The following is a 15,736-nucleotide window of genomic DNA, read 5'->3' on the forward strand; positions in this document are numbered from 1 at the left end:
CTGTCCTTTCAGCAGATGAAAGTTGCGGGGTTGCAAATAAGTGCAACTTATTCGTTATTCAGTATGAGTACTGGAGAGATCAGATAAAGGAATGGCCCGATCGCTTTTTCTTTCCAGCTTTGGCATAAATAATGACAAGGCGTCTTGAATGCTTTCCATTAAAACTGTAAAATTTCTTTTTTTTTGTTGTTTTTTTTTTTGTTTTTCACCTGCTAAAAGAACAGGACCACTACAGCAATAAAAAATAATCACATAACAACTACAGCTACGGTGTGCTGTTTGGTTTGCCTGTTCATGATTCAACTTTTTTGTGAAAGTCAGTATTTGTTTTGAAGAATCGTTTTTGTGAACAATAAACCACTGAAATTGTCAGAAACTGGTTTGAATAGTATATACCTTTAATATATTTTTGATACTTTAAACATGCAGTAGTTTTTGAATAATGTACGGAATATTTGATCCATGATTTCACCTTGATGGTTTGAAGTACCTGCTTTTTTTTCCTTTTTTTTTCTTTTTTTTTTTTCTTTTTTTTTTTTATTAATGATTTTCAGGCAGATTTGAACCAGTGGAGCTTTTGTCAGTCATGAGATCTTGGAAGGATGGCATATCTTTCCAGCTGAAAAAATCCTGGCAAACTACAAGCTGTCCACATAAAGCAAAGCAACTTTTTTGAAGGGGTATGGAGTGCTAACTCTGTGCCACTTTTGCAAGCAATTTTGTTCAGCCTGTCATTTTATTAGCCTTAACAAAACTCCTTGTAATTATAGACATTTTTATTCAAAATAAGATCTTACTATTATACAGGTTTCTCTCTTTTTTGACTATATACAGAAGTGCAAAAAGTCAACCTTCTCTCTATACGTTCCCACATGCTAAACTGCAGCATAATCAACCCTCAAGAGTTTGCACACACACACTATAATTCTTGTTACGTAAACTTTGAGTATTTGGATTATCAACAAAACGTCCCTTGATCTATTGATTATGCAGCTTATTTATAACAAGGCCTGATATTCAGGGATTTCAAAAAATATTTAAACAATATTTTAACATTTGAAATGGATACAGTAGAAAATAAATTTTATTCTAATATCTAGGAACTAGATTTTCTCATAATAACTAATTACAAACAAAATAAATCATCAAAATATTACTCAATTGTCTGCCAGGATTGTTGCGATAGCAACAACTTAACTTCTTACTTAGCAATGATTATATAATTATAAGATATCCATATAAAAGATCTTTGTTCTTTTAATGAAAACTAGACAAGAACTAACAATGACTGACATTCTTACATTGTAATATTAAATCAGTAAAATATAAATCATTTAGTCAACAATAATACGAATATTCATATGACACTACATGTAAATTCAAAACTGAGTATGTTATGAAGAACACTACTTTTTTTTTGTATTTTGAAAAATTCATCAGTAAACTCTAATAAAACAAAATTCTATAAACTGAAATGGTATTCAACTGGTAATAGAAAATGAAAACAATCTAATAAATGTAAGAAATAAAAACTACACTTTTAACAAGAAAAAAATAAGTAATATTCTATAATGTTAAGTAACTACAATAACATGTGAAGTCACCTATACTTTCTTAACACGATTGAAATTACATTGGTATGGGTTTTAACCCGTAATGTAATAATCTAAGGCTTTAATAGATGTACAGTACAATCAGTAAAATCAACACATCATTCTTATACTATAAAGCATCTCTCTCAAGCATAAAAACTTGCAGTAAACTTGGAAGTATGGCGAGTTCTACAACCGAACTCGCGCTTCTTCCACTCCACGCTATGCTACCAGTGACCTGGCCCCCACTTCAGCACTTTGCTGAACAGAGCAAAAATATCCTTTACTAGCTGCAACATCCAAACCACAAAAAGGAATTCCTTTGGATGAATCCATTCTTAGAACTTGAATGCACATCTATTTTTTTGTTTTTATTTTGTAAAGGCTTTCTAAGGCTATAAGCAGTTAATCTGAACAAAAAAAGTCACATATAAAACTCACCCGAGTATTTAACCCACCCAATTTCTATGCTAATTAACATCTCCATTTTTTCATATTTTGGTTTGTCATGCATCTGATGTCAGTGCTTCTTTCGTCTTTGTTTAGAGTCACTATTTAATGCGTGACTTTGATGAAGTAAAAGTGAAACCCATCTCTGCAAAGCATTTATAGTCCTTTTGACTTTCGACAGAGGCTATAAATAGAAGCAAAATAAGTTCCTCAAACATGTGTTACTGTGTCTCAGAAATGGCTTTTCCCTTTCATATATCATGTTATACAGTAAAATACGCATAAATATTACACTATAATGCCTTAAAATAGTTTATATATATGTCCAGTATGGGTTAATTTGTACGGCTAGAATATCTCTCTTGTGCTGTCTAACGTTACTGTAAGGAGTAATTGGCCATTTCTGAGACAGCTTTGGTTTTGAAACAGAATGGTGCCCTTTGACTGATTAGTACTAGTAAAGTAAGTGAAAATGTGGTTCTGAAAATAACACTGCAGAAATAATACTCTAATCTGATGTACAGTCTATGGCACTTCATGAAAATCCTTAACAACATGGTACTTAAAGCCATTGATGTGCTTTAAAATATACACAGTTGTGGTTTTGCTTGGCACATTCATCTCTGTCAGATACCTCTCTTACCACTTCTTACAATCTATTACATTAAAAATATTACTCTTAAACAAAAATTACTGTGCATGCACGCTCTCATCTATAATGGCAATTTTAAATACAAGGTGCACCTTTGTTATTTGTAAACCTTGAAAGAAATAAACTTACTTTAAAAAATTATATCTTGGTCTACAGACGTACCAATACATAATAGATTTATGGTTACACCATAGTCTGTCTTTTCAAGGTGACATACATGATTATGTAGGAAATAGACTACATATGCATATCCAAATACATATGCATACTTCTGTGCTAGAAAAGATAGACGATGTTGTAGTTTTTAGACAATAAGATCACCTCAGCACGAATATCAATTAAATGTACAAAGTATATAGGCAACAGTGTGCAGTGGATTTCCAAGTTCTTGTTTCATCTCGTTAACATGCAATGTGTGGATGTCTTACTGCTGAGGGAGTTTCCGAGTGTTGCTTGACGGTATATACATTATGGCTAATGAACTTGTCCTTTTCTCAACCCAAACACACTGTCCTTTTCTCCTTAGTTATGATCTGGAAAGGAAAAAAGATAAATCATTTTCAACACTTTCAGATTATTATTTTTTTTTTAGCACCACATGAGCCCAAACTTTGTATTTGCAATGAAAGGGAAATCTGCCACTGAATACTGGGGAAGCGTGCATCCCAAAACCTTCCGGATTTGCCTTCAATATGCTCTTGCAGCAAAGGCTCACTTTACACACAAAATTTGCAGTGATAAAAGCACACAATAAACTGCCCTCCTGGTGTTCCTGAGCCTACAGCCGCTGGATCAGAATCTGGGGGGAGTTTTGTAGACACCAAAGCCCAGATCCCAGAAAGCAGAGATCCCCCCCAAAAATGCTGCGTGAGCACTGCCCGAGCAGCCAGGTGCTCCTCTCTCTCCCCAGGTCCTGTTGCCTCTGCCCGTGTACAATCTGGGAGCTCAACCTCTGTTTGAGAGGCACCTACACTTCTGTGGAAGTCTGGGCCCTCCTTACCGAACCGCCCCTCTCGGGTGGCTATTTCTCTGGGAGACACCTCTAGGGAGGAATTCCTCCCGCACTGCAGGATGGGCTCTGGAACAGGAGCTCTTTTATTGCCAGCTGTCTGCAGAGGGAACTTTGGTAACAAGCACACCCTGCAGAGAGGCATCCCACCTGAGCACTTAAGCAGTTAAAAAATGTTTCTGCTTGGCTGAAAGGAATAATGGTCGTCATAAACCCACTGTGGCAGATCGGCTAATATTCACCTTAAGTAATAATTCCATTACGGTCATCAAGCCATTCAATGAAAAACACAGCAGAAATGGAGCACAGGAGAGAGAAGGATAATACAAATCACAGGGTATCCCAGAGGAGGTGATGTGTTGCTGATGGTCTTAATTACAACATGCAAATTAGTGAGAGTTTGGAAACTACAATTTACTCGCAGGAAGATAGGGAAAAAAATCTCTCAAGCTTAGGCACGCTGACCTTCAAGCTTTGCAGGAGGAAAGGCTGCAGTACGAACGCTGACGTGCCCTGCCTGCAGCCACAGCTCAGCCCAACACGGTGCGAGCATGACCTGAGCGTGCTGTGAGCTCCCTTTGCCATGTAACCTACGCCAGAAACAAACTGCACATAACGCATCGGTATCTGACGCTCTGCTCAGAGGAAATCAGGCTTCAGCTTGCGGACTAACCCTGCAGTTTCACAGATGCTGGCTTTCCAAATCTGGAGATTTAAAATTAGTTCTTTCTAGCTTAGCATTAACCACCTCTCACCTAGAGCTGCCAGCCCTGGCTCACTTTAGTGGCTGGAGCCATCACCCTTTGTAAACAAGAGGTAAGGCTCTAATTAGAGTCTCGGTGCTCAGAAGTACGCCTGTACGTGTAACATGTCCTTTCTGTACATACAAACACGGCACCTGGCCCCACAGGCCAGCTAACGTGGGCACTGCTACCTGCGGGCTCTCCTGTCAGAGGAATTTGTGCCAGGGGGAGCTCAGCCTCTTTCCCCACCCGTATCTCAGCAGCTTTCTTTGAAAGAAAATAAAAACATGCTCTCCCTGGAGAAAGACAAGTTATGCACACACAGTAAGAATGAAAACTGCAAGCAACAACGTGTCGGAAACTTACTGTTTGATGACAAAATGTCTACATCTGTGTAACATACTTGTGGCTAGTCAGATGTTCGGCAGATATTATGGGTATCTATAGGTAAAAAATTTAAACAATGAATAACACGTGCAATGAGCCAACCCAGACACAGCAGTTTGCTACAGAACATAACAGTTTGGAACAGTGAGGTTCAGCTGTGAGTTGGTGGATTTTATATTGTAACTATAAGTTAAAAGTCAACTGAAGTGCTACAATGGCAACTTAAAACTGGAAGACATTGTGTTAAGTACTACTGACAAATACAAATATTATTGGTCGTTCAGGAAATAAGAGAAGTTACAATCTATAAAAGTCATGCAGTGCAGTAATTGAAAATAGCCCTTTTTGTTGGCCTACACAAAATTCTGTGCTTTCAGCGTAGCATTTAGAATGATAAATCCTACAACAGCCTGGCTTCAGTCTGATTTTGTGAAGTGTTCACTGCTTTCCTGGTCTTGTTTTTTGAGTGCCAAACCTAAGATGCCCTGAGCTGGATGCTCACGGCCGGGGATCCCCCCGCAGGGAAGGGCTGCACACAGCACCTGGGGCACCGCGGCTCAGCAGCTGAGGGGCTAGGAGTGCCCAAAGCAGGGGAACACTTCTCAAAATCTCAGTCTGCAGAAACAGAATTCACTACATGGCTCTCTGGAAGTGTCCCATTTCCCTTTTTTTTTTTTTTTTTTTTTTTTTTTTTAATTTAAATCACAGTAGATGACAAGCAGTACAAGTAACAGAACGTATATTCTGCACCTCATTTTTGGGTCCCAGTCTTGCACCCCTCTGGTGTGTGGCACACAGACTAATGTCAGTGCGAGGGAGCCTAAGCAGACCTTGCAGGTCAGGCCCTTAACGAGGGAAAACACCAATGCACACAAACACCAGGAGAGCTGTGTATGATCTTGCAATGCGAACAGGACAAGGAAGTCCAGCTGGAGGGAGCGAGTAGATGCGCTCATGTACAGCAGACATGGCTGGGCACATGACACAAACTGCTTCGTATCGTCACAGACAGCTGCTGCACTTGGAAAGCCTTTTTCTCCTAATGGGCACTACAGTTATCTCTCAATCCGCACAGGGAGAGGCGTGAAGAGGCTCACTCTCAGCTCCACCACCTGCAGGCCTTGCCCTTGTTTCCTCCTCCCTTCGTGCCCTCTCCTCCCCTGCCAGCTTCACACACCCCTGCCACATCGCCAACTTGTACAGAAACGTGCTTCAAGGGGAATGAAGCTTCTCATACCATTTTTGTCTACTGCTGCAGGACAGGCTGGTGCACCCAACTGTGTAGAAGCATCAGGGATAGTGCTGTCGAGACATACCAAGGACCTTCAACACCGGTCAATGAAGATGAAGGGCCAGATCTTAAGACTTTCGGCATGCATGCACAGTGCGTCGTGTGGCATTAAGTCACTTCAGCATCGCTCACATGGCATATACATATATGAGCTATATATGTATATATGGTTTGGCTGCAGTACTTCACTCCGTGTGTTATGAGGCTCTGGGAGGGGTATGCGTGAAATGATCTGATTCTACTACAGAAAGTTTCCCTCTAATCTATTTGGGAAAGTGCATGGGAATTTGGACAAAGAAGATTTGTAAAAAATAATGGTGGTTTTCCATGGCTTGGCTCGTTCTTGCTACTCTGTGGACTTACGGAGAATGTAAGGGGAAATACTTGAATTGAGTGTGCAGGGCAGCAAATTACAGTACTGGGATCCTTTGATACAAGGGCTCGTTTGCTAGGGTGATGTGTACGCAGAGGTAGTCACACCTCTAAGCTACCTTTCCAAAATACGAAGTAATTCTCAGGCTGGTTTACATCCAGGAGTGATGGGGCCAGTCGGCACACATTCCCCACACGCAGAAAGCGCTACGTGGTTAGCACAGTGGGCTGAGGTGTGCTGGGATCTGTGAAGTACCCAGGCCCTTTTGGGATGTGCGCACCCCTGTATCCCTGCAGCAACGGGATGGTTGGAGTAATATTTCTGAGGGGTCAGTAAGCAGACAGGTTAACCAAGGACGTACAGCTGGGCTACTACAAAATGGTCGTGCTCAACAGCTGAGGGTGGAAAGGCTCGAACTCAGCAGCTCTGGAGCCAGCCCAGTGGGAGCACGAGGATCCCTCTCGGGGCTGCGAGCACCCCCGGGCACAGAGGCTCAAAACTGCTCGAGGGGGCAGCCCTCACCGCTTCGGTCGGAGCTGTGGCTACCTCAGGCAAGCCTACCTTGAAATCGGACCTTTATTGCCAGAATTAATTACAAATACTGAGCCACGCTTGCAAAATGCTAGAGGTAGTGTTTAGTTCCCTCCTCTAAAAGGCACGTGGGGTTCCCACTGAGCTGGGAGTAAAACCTGCATCTCAGACCAGAACTGACACAGTGACAGAAGGCACTTCTCAATTTCTAGTAAAACTCACAAAATCATTTGTTTTTCTAAAATGAAGATGATGGTCTTTTAAAACTTTTTGCTGTTGCCCTTTTAGCCAGATGTACTACAGGAATCTGCACTTCTGACAGCCCAGCTAGCTAAAATCATGGGGCTGCTCTCCGCTCTGAGGAGCAGCTTCAGCTGGCACGTGTGGGAACTGCAGGCTCCGGCCCCGGTGCTTATCTTTAGAGCAGAGCTTGTGGCTTCTCTGGGAGGACTTCTGATTACTTATTTAGTAAAGCACTATTTTTTTTTTCTTTCCCTAAAATACATCCAAACATGGAAACAATTGGGGCAGCTATTTAGAAATAAAACCAGATTTTAATGGGCATTTTGTTAACTGTGGTTTGTCTCCTGCAAAAGGCAGCGAGCTCTCTCCTAGTAGGATCACAGGGGGAAACAAAGGCTTAAAACATGCTTTTGTGTGGCCCACGCTCAAATGTTTTTGTTTTGCTTTTGGAAGAGCTGAGGAGAGTCAGAACATGTTCAGACTGCTAAATTCAGACTGTTAAAATTCTGATCCTGCCATCCCTCTGCACTAAAGTTTTACTGGTTTTGATTGGACTTCTGCGTGAAAAGGAACCGCAGGCTCACGGACAGAAATAGAAACAAATAATGGGTTCCGTGTATTATCCCTTTTCTCTTTACATCTCTGAGAGCAGAAATAAGCAGCACAGCCCATAAATGTTAAGACTGAGTCAGAAACTCTATTATCAATTATTTTTAGCATCAGAAATGGAACTGCAGCACCTTTTGAGCATGGATAGAGGCTTATTAAGCTGTGCTGCAGATCTTAGAGAGAATGTGTAGGCCAACAAGAGGTAAAATCAAAACCCCCATGCTCATTAAAAGCACCAATTTCAAGTTGTCTGTAAGGAACAAAGCTGTAAATTAGCAAACCTGGTTGGCTGTGGCTGTTGCAGCGAAGGGAACACTTGTGGCAGATGTTGTTGCTGCAGACACAGTGGCTGGCGTAGCACCGTGCACCATGGGAACTTTCGGAAGGAAAATCATATAAGCAAACATACAGAAGAGTGTAGCAGTATGGGAACCAGAGCGACATGTGGTAGGATAATTGAGCATGGTATTTATCACAGCAAAAAGCCCGAGACATCATTGCCAGCGCGTGACATGCAACCACAGTGCAAAGCAGGACAACATTCCAGGGAGAAAGAGGGGAGGGATATGAAAGAGAAAAAAAAGGGGAAAATGCTTGTTACCATCAAATCAAGAAAATCGACACAAACAAGCTTAATCATTTCAATACCAAAATCAACAGAAGAATTTTAAAATGCCCTTATATTTACAGTGCTTTGTCTTTACAAAATTCAACCCAGATATTTACTGCAAACAAAAATTAATCTTGTTGAAGGACAGTATACTTCTACGTCGCTATAGTAAGGTACAGTCTTTACTTAACACGATAGTTTCTAAACACTGGAACTCATAGTCCAATCAAAATCCACCAAGGAACAATGTGCAATTCAAACAACTGCTGTACAAAATTAACGACATCTACGTTTCCGTGTCAATTAAATAAAACAATCGCATTTAATTGACAGGTGTTAGTGCAGGAGGCTAAGGGAGATGGATTGGCACGAGAGCTGAAGTTAAATCTAGCAGTGGATTTTGAGGGTCCGTGAGCTGCACCACAGGTTTAAGATAATCAAGAAACAAAGCTGGCACCTACCAACACTTGTAGCGGGTGTCATGCACAATATTGAGCCTGCCCATCATGCATTGCAACAGGAAGGTGGATTTGGAAAGGGAAAAGAATTAAAACAACCCATCACACGTGTCATTAGAAAACTTCATTTGAACAAAGAAGAAAAATTGTTATTATGGGAACAGTGGCACGTAACCGTCAGCACAATCAAACCACACACAGCACAGTGATCCGGCACAGCGAGTGTCCAGCGCAGGGAGGGCGGCCGAGCTGGGTGCTGCTGCACTGCTGCCTCTGGGACTGAACCCTGAGCGTGGCCAGGACAGCTCCTGTAGCTTCAACTGCACAACCCTCTGTGTTGTTGCTCTGCCCTCTGACACAAGCTTTGTAAGGGCTCTAACGGGGTCGCTCAGACACGGCACGCTCACAGCTGCAGCCGCCTGCAGGGCCCCGACGCCGAGCAGCCGGAGCAGGGGCCGAGCATCGCTTTGGCCATCGCTGCCCAGAGCTGCCCCGAGAGGCAGCGTGAGGCTGCTGGTGGCCACAGAGCGACCAGGGGGCCGGGACATGTCCCCTGAGCTGCCGAGGACAGCCACAGCGCTGCCCGGGGAGCTGCTCTGCCCCCGCGCAGTGAGACGATTGTACTGATCTGTTACTTGCCGCCTGGAGCCCAACGTTTAGGTAACAGATAGGGGAAAAAAAGGAAAGGAAAAGAAAAAGAAGTGACTTCAGCATACAGTGTGTTTGTCTTATCTGGGTGACCCCTGTGAGCTGTCGGTGGAGTAGGAATGATTCTGCCTGTCTCCCTGTCTGTTTGCACGTCAGAGGAGTGACTGGAAAGCTAAATTGCCCCTGCAGCACGTGGCAGTGCCCAGGAGGACTCACTCAGCTTTTTTTCTACATTATGGGACAGATTTCAAGCTGCCAGAGTTTTGTGCCCGTAACCTGCAGCCCTCCTTAGGCTATACAAAAGTGCTGAAGGGACAGCATCTTCGGAACCCTTCCCTTCAACTGCACAGCCAACAAAGTGAGGTGTTTTAGAGACATGAAGGTATCTGTTTGTCAATGAGCTGTTGTTTGTTCACGTTACATAGCAAAATGCCTTCTGCCAGGCCAAACTCAGATGTTTCTATTCTGGTTTGAATAGTGACGTTTCAGAACAACCCTTTTTAATAAAAGATTTACTTTCTATTTAATAAATATCATTTATTAACAACACTAACTGTGCCTGATGCAGCAGAAACTAAAATAAGCCCTGAAATCTGGAGCAGAGAGTGAACTGGGCGTGGGAGCAGACCCCAGCAGGCTCCCCGTGAGCTGCTGCGGCGCCGCTCCGGGACATACCCAGGGGCACGGGGAGCTGCTTCAGCTGGAGCCGAGTACCGTGGGGGCACGAGCAGCAACCTCAGGAGCATTTAACTACGCAGGGAAAAAGTCAGTCAGTGGAACTACTGCTGGGGACAAGGTTATTCTGCCATCACCGTATCTGTAAGGCTACAATGAAAAGGGAATCATTCTGTTTTCTAATTACTGCTCTGTTTCTGTGCCATAGAGAAGACTGGGGATGTTCACAAAGAAAGGTTAAAAGGAGGGTAGCTGTCCTGACTTCCCAAAACGTGAACCATTGCTGAAGTCAGTTGACTACTTAGAAGATTAAAGAATGGAGCAAAATTTGGCTATGAATTACTCTGAGCAACATTCAGTCCTGCTTGTGACACTCAGGGTGTTAACGAGGTTGTACAGAAGAACCTTGGAGTTCTGCCTCTCCACAGAAGCGCCCTATGTATAGGTAGCACAAGCTTCATTGTGTCTGGAATACTGTGTCATCCCCTGCATAATTAGGTCTACACACTACAAACAAGTCAGATTTTTGTAACGATTCTTTGAAATACCCCCATAAAGCTTTTCAGCTCAAACCTGTAGCCTGAGTTACCATCACCAGCGTTATAACCAGAGCCCCAAGTTCTGAACTGAACTGCACAAATGAACAGAAGCCAGAAATGAAGATCCTAGCTAGAACTTGCAAATACGAAGCCATTCTGCTGTATGACCCTCTTACTAGTCATAACAAGCTTTTTGCTATGACCTTAATATTCATCCTGACTTCAAAAGCTTTGACTGACTAATAGGAAAGCATGAATAATAAATGCCCAGTTTCAAACATTCCCTAGTTTTTCAGCACAGGGGAGAATTTTAATGCAAGGATGCGCTCAGTTAACTCCTGATAGCCTCCCTTACAGACTATTTCAGCAGTGCAATAAAGCTGGTTTGATAAATATTCTAAGTTAACTGGTGCTTTAAGCAGTTTCTCCTCTTCTCCCTCTCATACTGTTTCTTTCAGTCTGTTCTGCCCAGTCTACAAAACCCTAGTGAAAAATACCTCAGCAGAGCACAAGCACTCCTGGCTGGGAGAAAATCGGAGGCGATGCCCGGTCCTTCCCTCCCCGGCATCCTGGGGTCCCTGCTTCTGCCTCCCACCCGAAGCCCCAGGGAGGGAAGTGCCTGAGCAGACATCTCTTTGGGGAAGTATCTTTGGGGTGCACTCGGGGCCCAGGGCTCCTGCGAGCACCCCGTACAGCAGGTGCCCCTGTGCGGGAGGGCTGCTCTTCTCCGCAGCCCTTCAGGCGCCCGGTGGCTCGCCCAAGCCAGGACCGGCTGCATCGGCACAACCGAGGAGACGGCCGCCTGTGGCACGGGATGGGAACGAGCACTGGGGCAGGATTTCCTCCAGCTGCACATGTGAGCTCTATGCCCTGGCCAGCTCACCGTGACCACGGGACAGAGCACGTACAGCAGCAGGCTGCAGGGCCAAATGTTCACCTGCGTGGCTGCCAGCAGCACAACGCACAGAACCAATTACTGCTTTGTTTTATTTACTGGTAGTTCCAGAAGAACAAAAAAAAAAAAAAAAAAAGCAAATGATTTTAGGCAAAATCTTCAGAATTATGTAGGGTCATAAGGCCCAAAAAGTGTTTATTCAATTCAATTTTTTAATGAACAATATTGGATGCTCATCTTCATCTACATCAACATAAAACTTAGTGCTATTTGTTCTAGCTACTTAAGACTGATGTAAATTGACCATGTTTTGGCCAACCTGAAACTACTTTTTTGATCAAAACACTCAAATTAAACCTTCCTCAAGAGCCCTGCTGGGTTCAGAGATGGGAACAGAATCTCAGCTCCATTTTTCACATTTCTCCTTAGCCAAGAATGTGAGTGAAGCAGCACCCCACAGCATCGTTTCCTTCACAGCTGCAGCTAGCCTGTCCTACACAGGCCCGCCCGCCCCAGGGAGCAAACCTCCTGGCACCCGGAGAACAGGTCCCCTGCAGGGATGCAATGGCACGGACAGCTCCTCGCTGCTCTGCCCCTTACCCTGCTCGTTGCACATACACTACACTTCAGTGGCCAAGAAAGGTGAAGTCAGGCATCAAGAACTACGAAGCAAGTTCCTGTAGCTTTCAGAGCAGATTTGCTAGAGTCAGAACAGAGGCAGGCTGTACGGGTGAGGTCTGATGTACACAACTATCACCCGAGCTTCTAAGGTTGAAGGGCGTGATTCAAAGCAGTTCGATGACTTCCAGAAATGATCCAACCCTCGTTGATTTAATGGAAGCTGGAAAACTCTGTACTTTACTAACTACATCGGTTAAGCATTGCCAACAAATCTGAAACTGCTTGATACCAACAGAAGGTACCTTGATCACATGTGCATTTCAGCGTGTATTGTGGTGTAGGGGCTGGTATACGGACCTGACCTGGAGCCTCCTCTCCCAGCCCTTCTATCGACTCCAAGGAGCTTTGCAAACAGCTTCGACTGATATACCTCAGTGGCTGCAATGAATTTTTGGAACCCAAAAAGTTATTACTGCCCACTACATCAAGCAAAGCAACTGATTTTTGTGCCATTTAACTTATCCTATGCTGGACTGTACCGTTAAGAAAGAATCGTAGACTCACCGACTGGTTTGGGTTGGAAGGGGCCTTAAAGCCCCTCTAATTCCACCCCCCTTCCATGGGCATGCACACCTTCCACTAGACCAGGTTGGTAAAAAGCCCTACACCAATTTCCTGCAAACACATATGCTAATAATGTTTAGGGTAAAACATTTAAATTGTATTGGTGAAGTTTTCTATCCTCCCCTCAGCTAGTCTGCATTACAAGGGGCTGTCCTCATGGGTTCCTTCAAATCCTTTGAGTACGGATCTGCATACGTCCTCTGCTTTTCATCATTTACCTCCTAGAACGATAGTGTTGTATCAATGTGGGGTTCATATGTAAAAAACTAACTCACCAGTGTTAATGCAGGCATAAATTCATCTACCATTTAAACTATGCTTCCACTGGAAGTGTTCTTTGCAGAACCAGAGCATAGATTTAAACTTTAAGTCCCACTTACTGCAAAGGGAATTCTGCTTATGTGCACAGCGCAGGCATCAATTCTTCAGCAACTACATTAGGACAAGTGTAAATTTGGTCATTCTGGAACAAAACTAAGCACACCTCAGTTCCTCTTAGTCTGAAATCAGCTCTGGGGCCTTACTGGTAGAAGCCTGAATCTTGATTTCTTGTGTAGGTTCATGGTTAGTTACCCGTGAGACTGCCTGTCTGTGCCTTTTATGATCGCTGCACCATGACTGACATCAAAGCCTTCACACCTGGCTCACAACTGCCTCTAAGCACACGAAGGCTGAGGGGTCTTACAGCAAACAGAAACAGAAACCAGAGCTTCAGAGGTGTGTAACAGAGGGAAGTTAATCGAGGCAAAGAGGGAGGAGAGAAGAGATTTCCAGTTCTGATTTGGGATGACAGAGCACGATGCTGATTTTTATGTTAGAGTGGAGAACGCCCGCCCAGCCTCCGAGACAAGCACAGAGAAGCCAGCCTCCCTGCACCAGCGCCTCCTCCGCCACGCACGGGGCTGCGGCCGGGATGGACACGCGGCTGCTGTCCTGCGTGCTGGTTTGGGACACCCCTCCTCCCGCCCCGAGAGGCGAACAAGCAGCACTTACCTGGTGGGAGAAAGGCTGTATGCTGCTGCAGCTGCATGTTGGCAAGGGCTTGCTGGTATTGGAAAATACCAGTATTAAACACTGCGGTGGCACCATTGGTTTTTTCAAGCGCAGGCCTCTTTGGTAATGGGGGAAGTACAGCTTGAGGAATTCCCTGAATGGTGGATGGGCATAAAAATAAAGTCCAGTAAAAAAAAAAAAAAAAAAAAAAGGGTGGGGGTGTGGGGTGTGGAAAGGATGGGAGGGAGACAAAAAGGAAAGAGAGAAAAGAGAAAAGAAAAATCAGTAGAAGGTAAAAAAATACAGGCAGCACCATGTTTAACCATGAGCAAGCAAGCAGCGTAGCAGACTTAACTACCAAATAAAAGGCGAGGTCAAAGCTTTACGAGGGAGCACTACTTTAGCCTACCAGTACAGCGATACAGGTAGACGTGCCGGAGCCGCACGCTATAGGAACTGGCGTAACCGTTACGCTACGGTAAAGCTTGGGGGATCGGGTAAGGAGCGAGGCTATCGGGGAGGGGAAGCAGCACTGCTAGCTCCATGAGGATCAACACGTAGAAGCGATGTTAATAGTCACCGTCCGGCGCGGGCGAGGCGCCGCCGGCCCCGACCCGCTCCCCCAGCCCCAGCGCCTGCCGGGCATGCAGAGCGCCGCATGCCGGCTCCCCCGGCCGCCGCCGCGCCGCAGCGCCGCCAAGCCATGCCAACGCGCCCTGCGCCCGCCGTGCGCAACGGGGCCCTCGCCGCTCCCGGGGACGGGTGGGGAAGGGAAAGGGGAAAGGGGAAAGGGATGGGAGCAGGGGAAAGGGGAAAGGAGTGGACAGGATGGGACAGAATGGGACGGGATGGGAGGGAGTGGATGGGATGGGATGGGACGGGATGGGATGGGGATGGGATTGGGATTGGGAATGGGAATGGGATGGGGATGGGAGGGCAGGGCAGGGGGCAGCGGGGCCTGTGCCAACCAGGGGTTGCTCTGTGGCCCGGCCCCGCTGCCCCCGCTGGGCAGGGAGGGAGGGAGGGAGGGACACCGGGAGTGTTCCAGGTCTGCACATTAACCCCCAACTCGACTCTACGATACAGCTACATGCCAAGCTAAAAGGTGAAAGGTCATAGTACCAGGTCAAAGGTTGCCTCGAGGGGTCGCTTCAGTGATTTGACAGCCGACTGAGTCTTAATTAGCAGGCAGCGAGCACATGATGGCAATGGCCAGTGGGGTCAAGCGCATTAACATAAACAGCAAGCAGAGGTGCATCATGGGGGCAGCAGTGCATTTGGGTAGGTGAGAAAAAACAAATAAAAACAAATCACCGGATGCCGTGTACAACGGTAACAAGACTAGGCATGCACAGTACGGCGCGGGGCCGCGGCGGGACGCAGGCGGGACGGGGCGGCCCCCCCCGGGCCACCCTCCCCGCGCCTCCCCGGGGCCTCGGGGACGCCCCGCGCCCCCCGTGCCGCGCCCCAGCTCCCGGCCGCACTCCCCGCACCTCGCGGCCTCGCCGCACGCGGGACGGAGCGCGGCCGGCACCTCCTGAAGGGCTCGCCACAACCGGCCCCGAGCACCGCCGGCGCTGCGGGCAGCGGGCACGTGCAAGGCGGGCGGCCGGCGGCTGCCGCGCACACGCCGAGGTCGGTCTCAAACTAGGGCTCTACGCACACGGGCTCGCGGAAACACGGGCTCGTCTGTCTGGGCGACGAGATAGACCCGCGCCTACCCACGCACAAACACACGACACACGATATACACATGTGCACGCACACACACACGCACACGTATGCACACAGAT

General features: G+C 45.8%; 1 protein-coding gene across 6 annotated transcripts in view; it reads right to left on the reverse strand.

The window, feature by feature from the left end:
* Positions 1-201: 201 nt before the first annotated feature.
* The window catches only part of MBNL1 (muscleblind like splicing regulator 1), a 56,460-nt gene continuing 40,925 nt past the window's right edge, over positions 202-15,736 (reverse strand). For 2 of the 6 annotated variants that reach the window (XM_032193783.1, XM_032193779.1), the window contains exons 5-9: positions 13,944-14,097; positions 8,952-8,987; positions 8,162-8,256; positions 4,813-4,887; positions 202-3,227 (exon numbers count right to left, since the gene is read on the reverse strand). In XM_032193783.1, the coding sequence (XP_032049674.1) occupies positions 4,831-4,887; positions 8,162-8,256; positions 8,952-8,987; positions 13,944-14,097 (342 nt within the window). In that variant the 3' untranslated portion in view covers positions 202-3,227; positions 4,813-4,830. Of the gene's footprint in view, positions 3,228-4,812; positions 4,888-8,161; positions 8,257-8,951; positions 8,988-13,943; positions 14,098-15,065; positions 15,120-15,736 lie in introns of all 6 variants that reach the window. The other 4 variants (XM_032193784.1, XM_032193781.1, XM_032193780.1 and 1 more) reach the window with 4 other exon arrangements.

The sequence above is a fragment of the Aythya fuligula genome, chromosome 9, assembly GCF_009819795.1.
Source record: "Aythya fuligula isolate bAytFul2 chromosome 9, bAytFul2.pri, whole genome shotgun sequence".
Classification (NCBI taxonomy): domain Eukaryota; kingdom Metazoa; phylum Chordata; class Aves; order Anseriformes; family Anatidae; genus Aythya; species Aythya fuligula.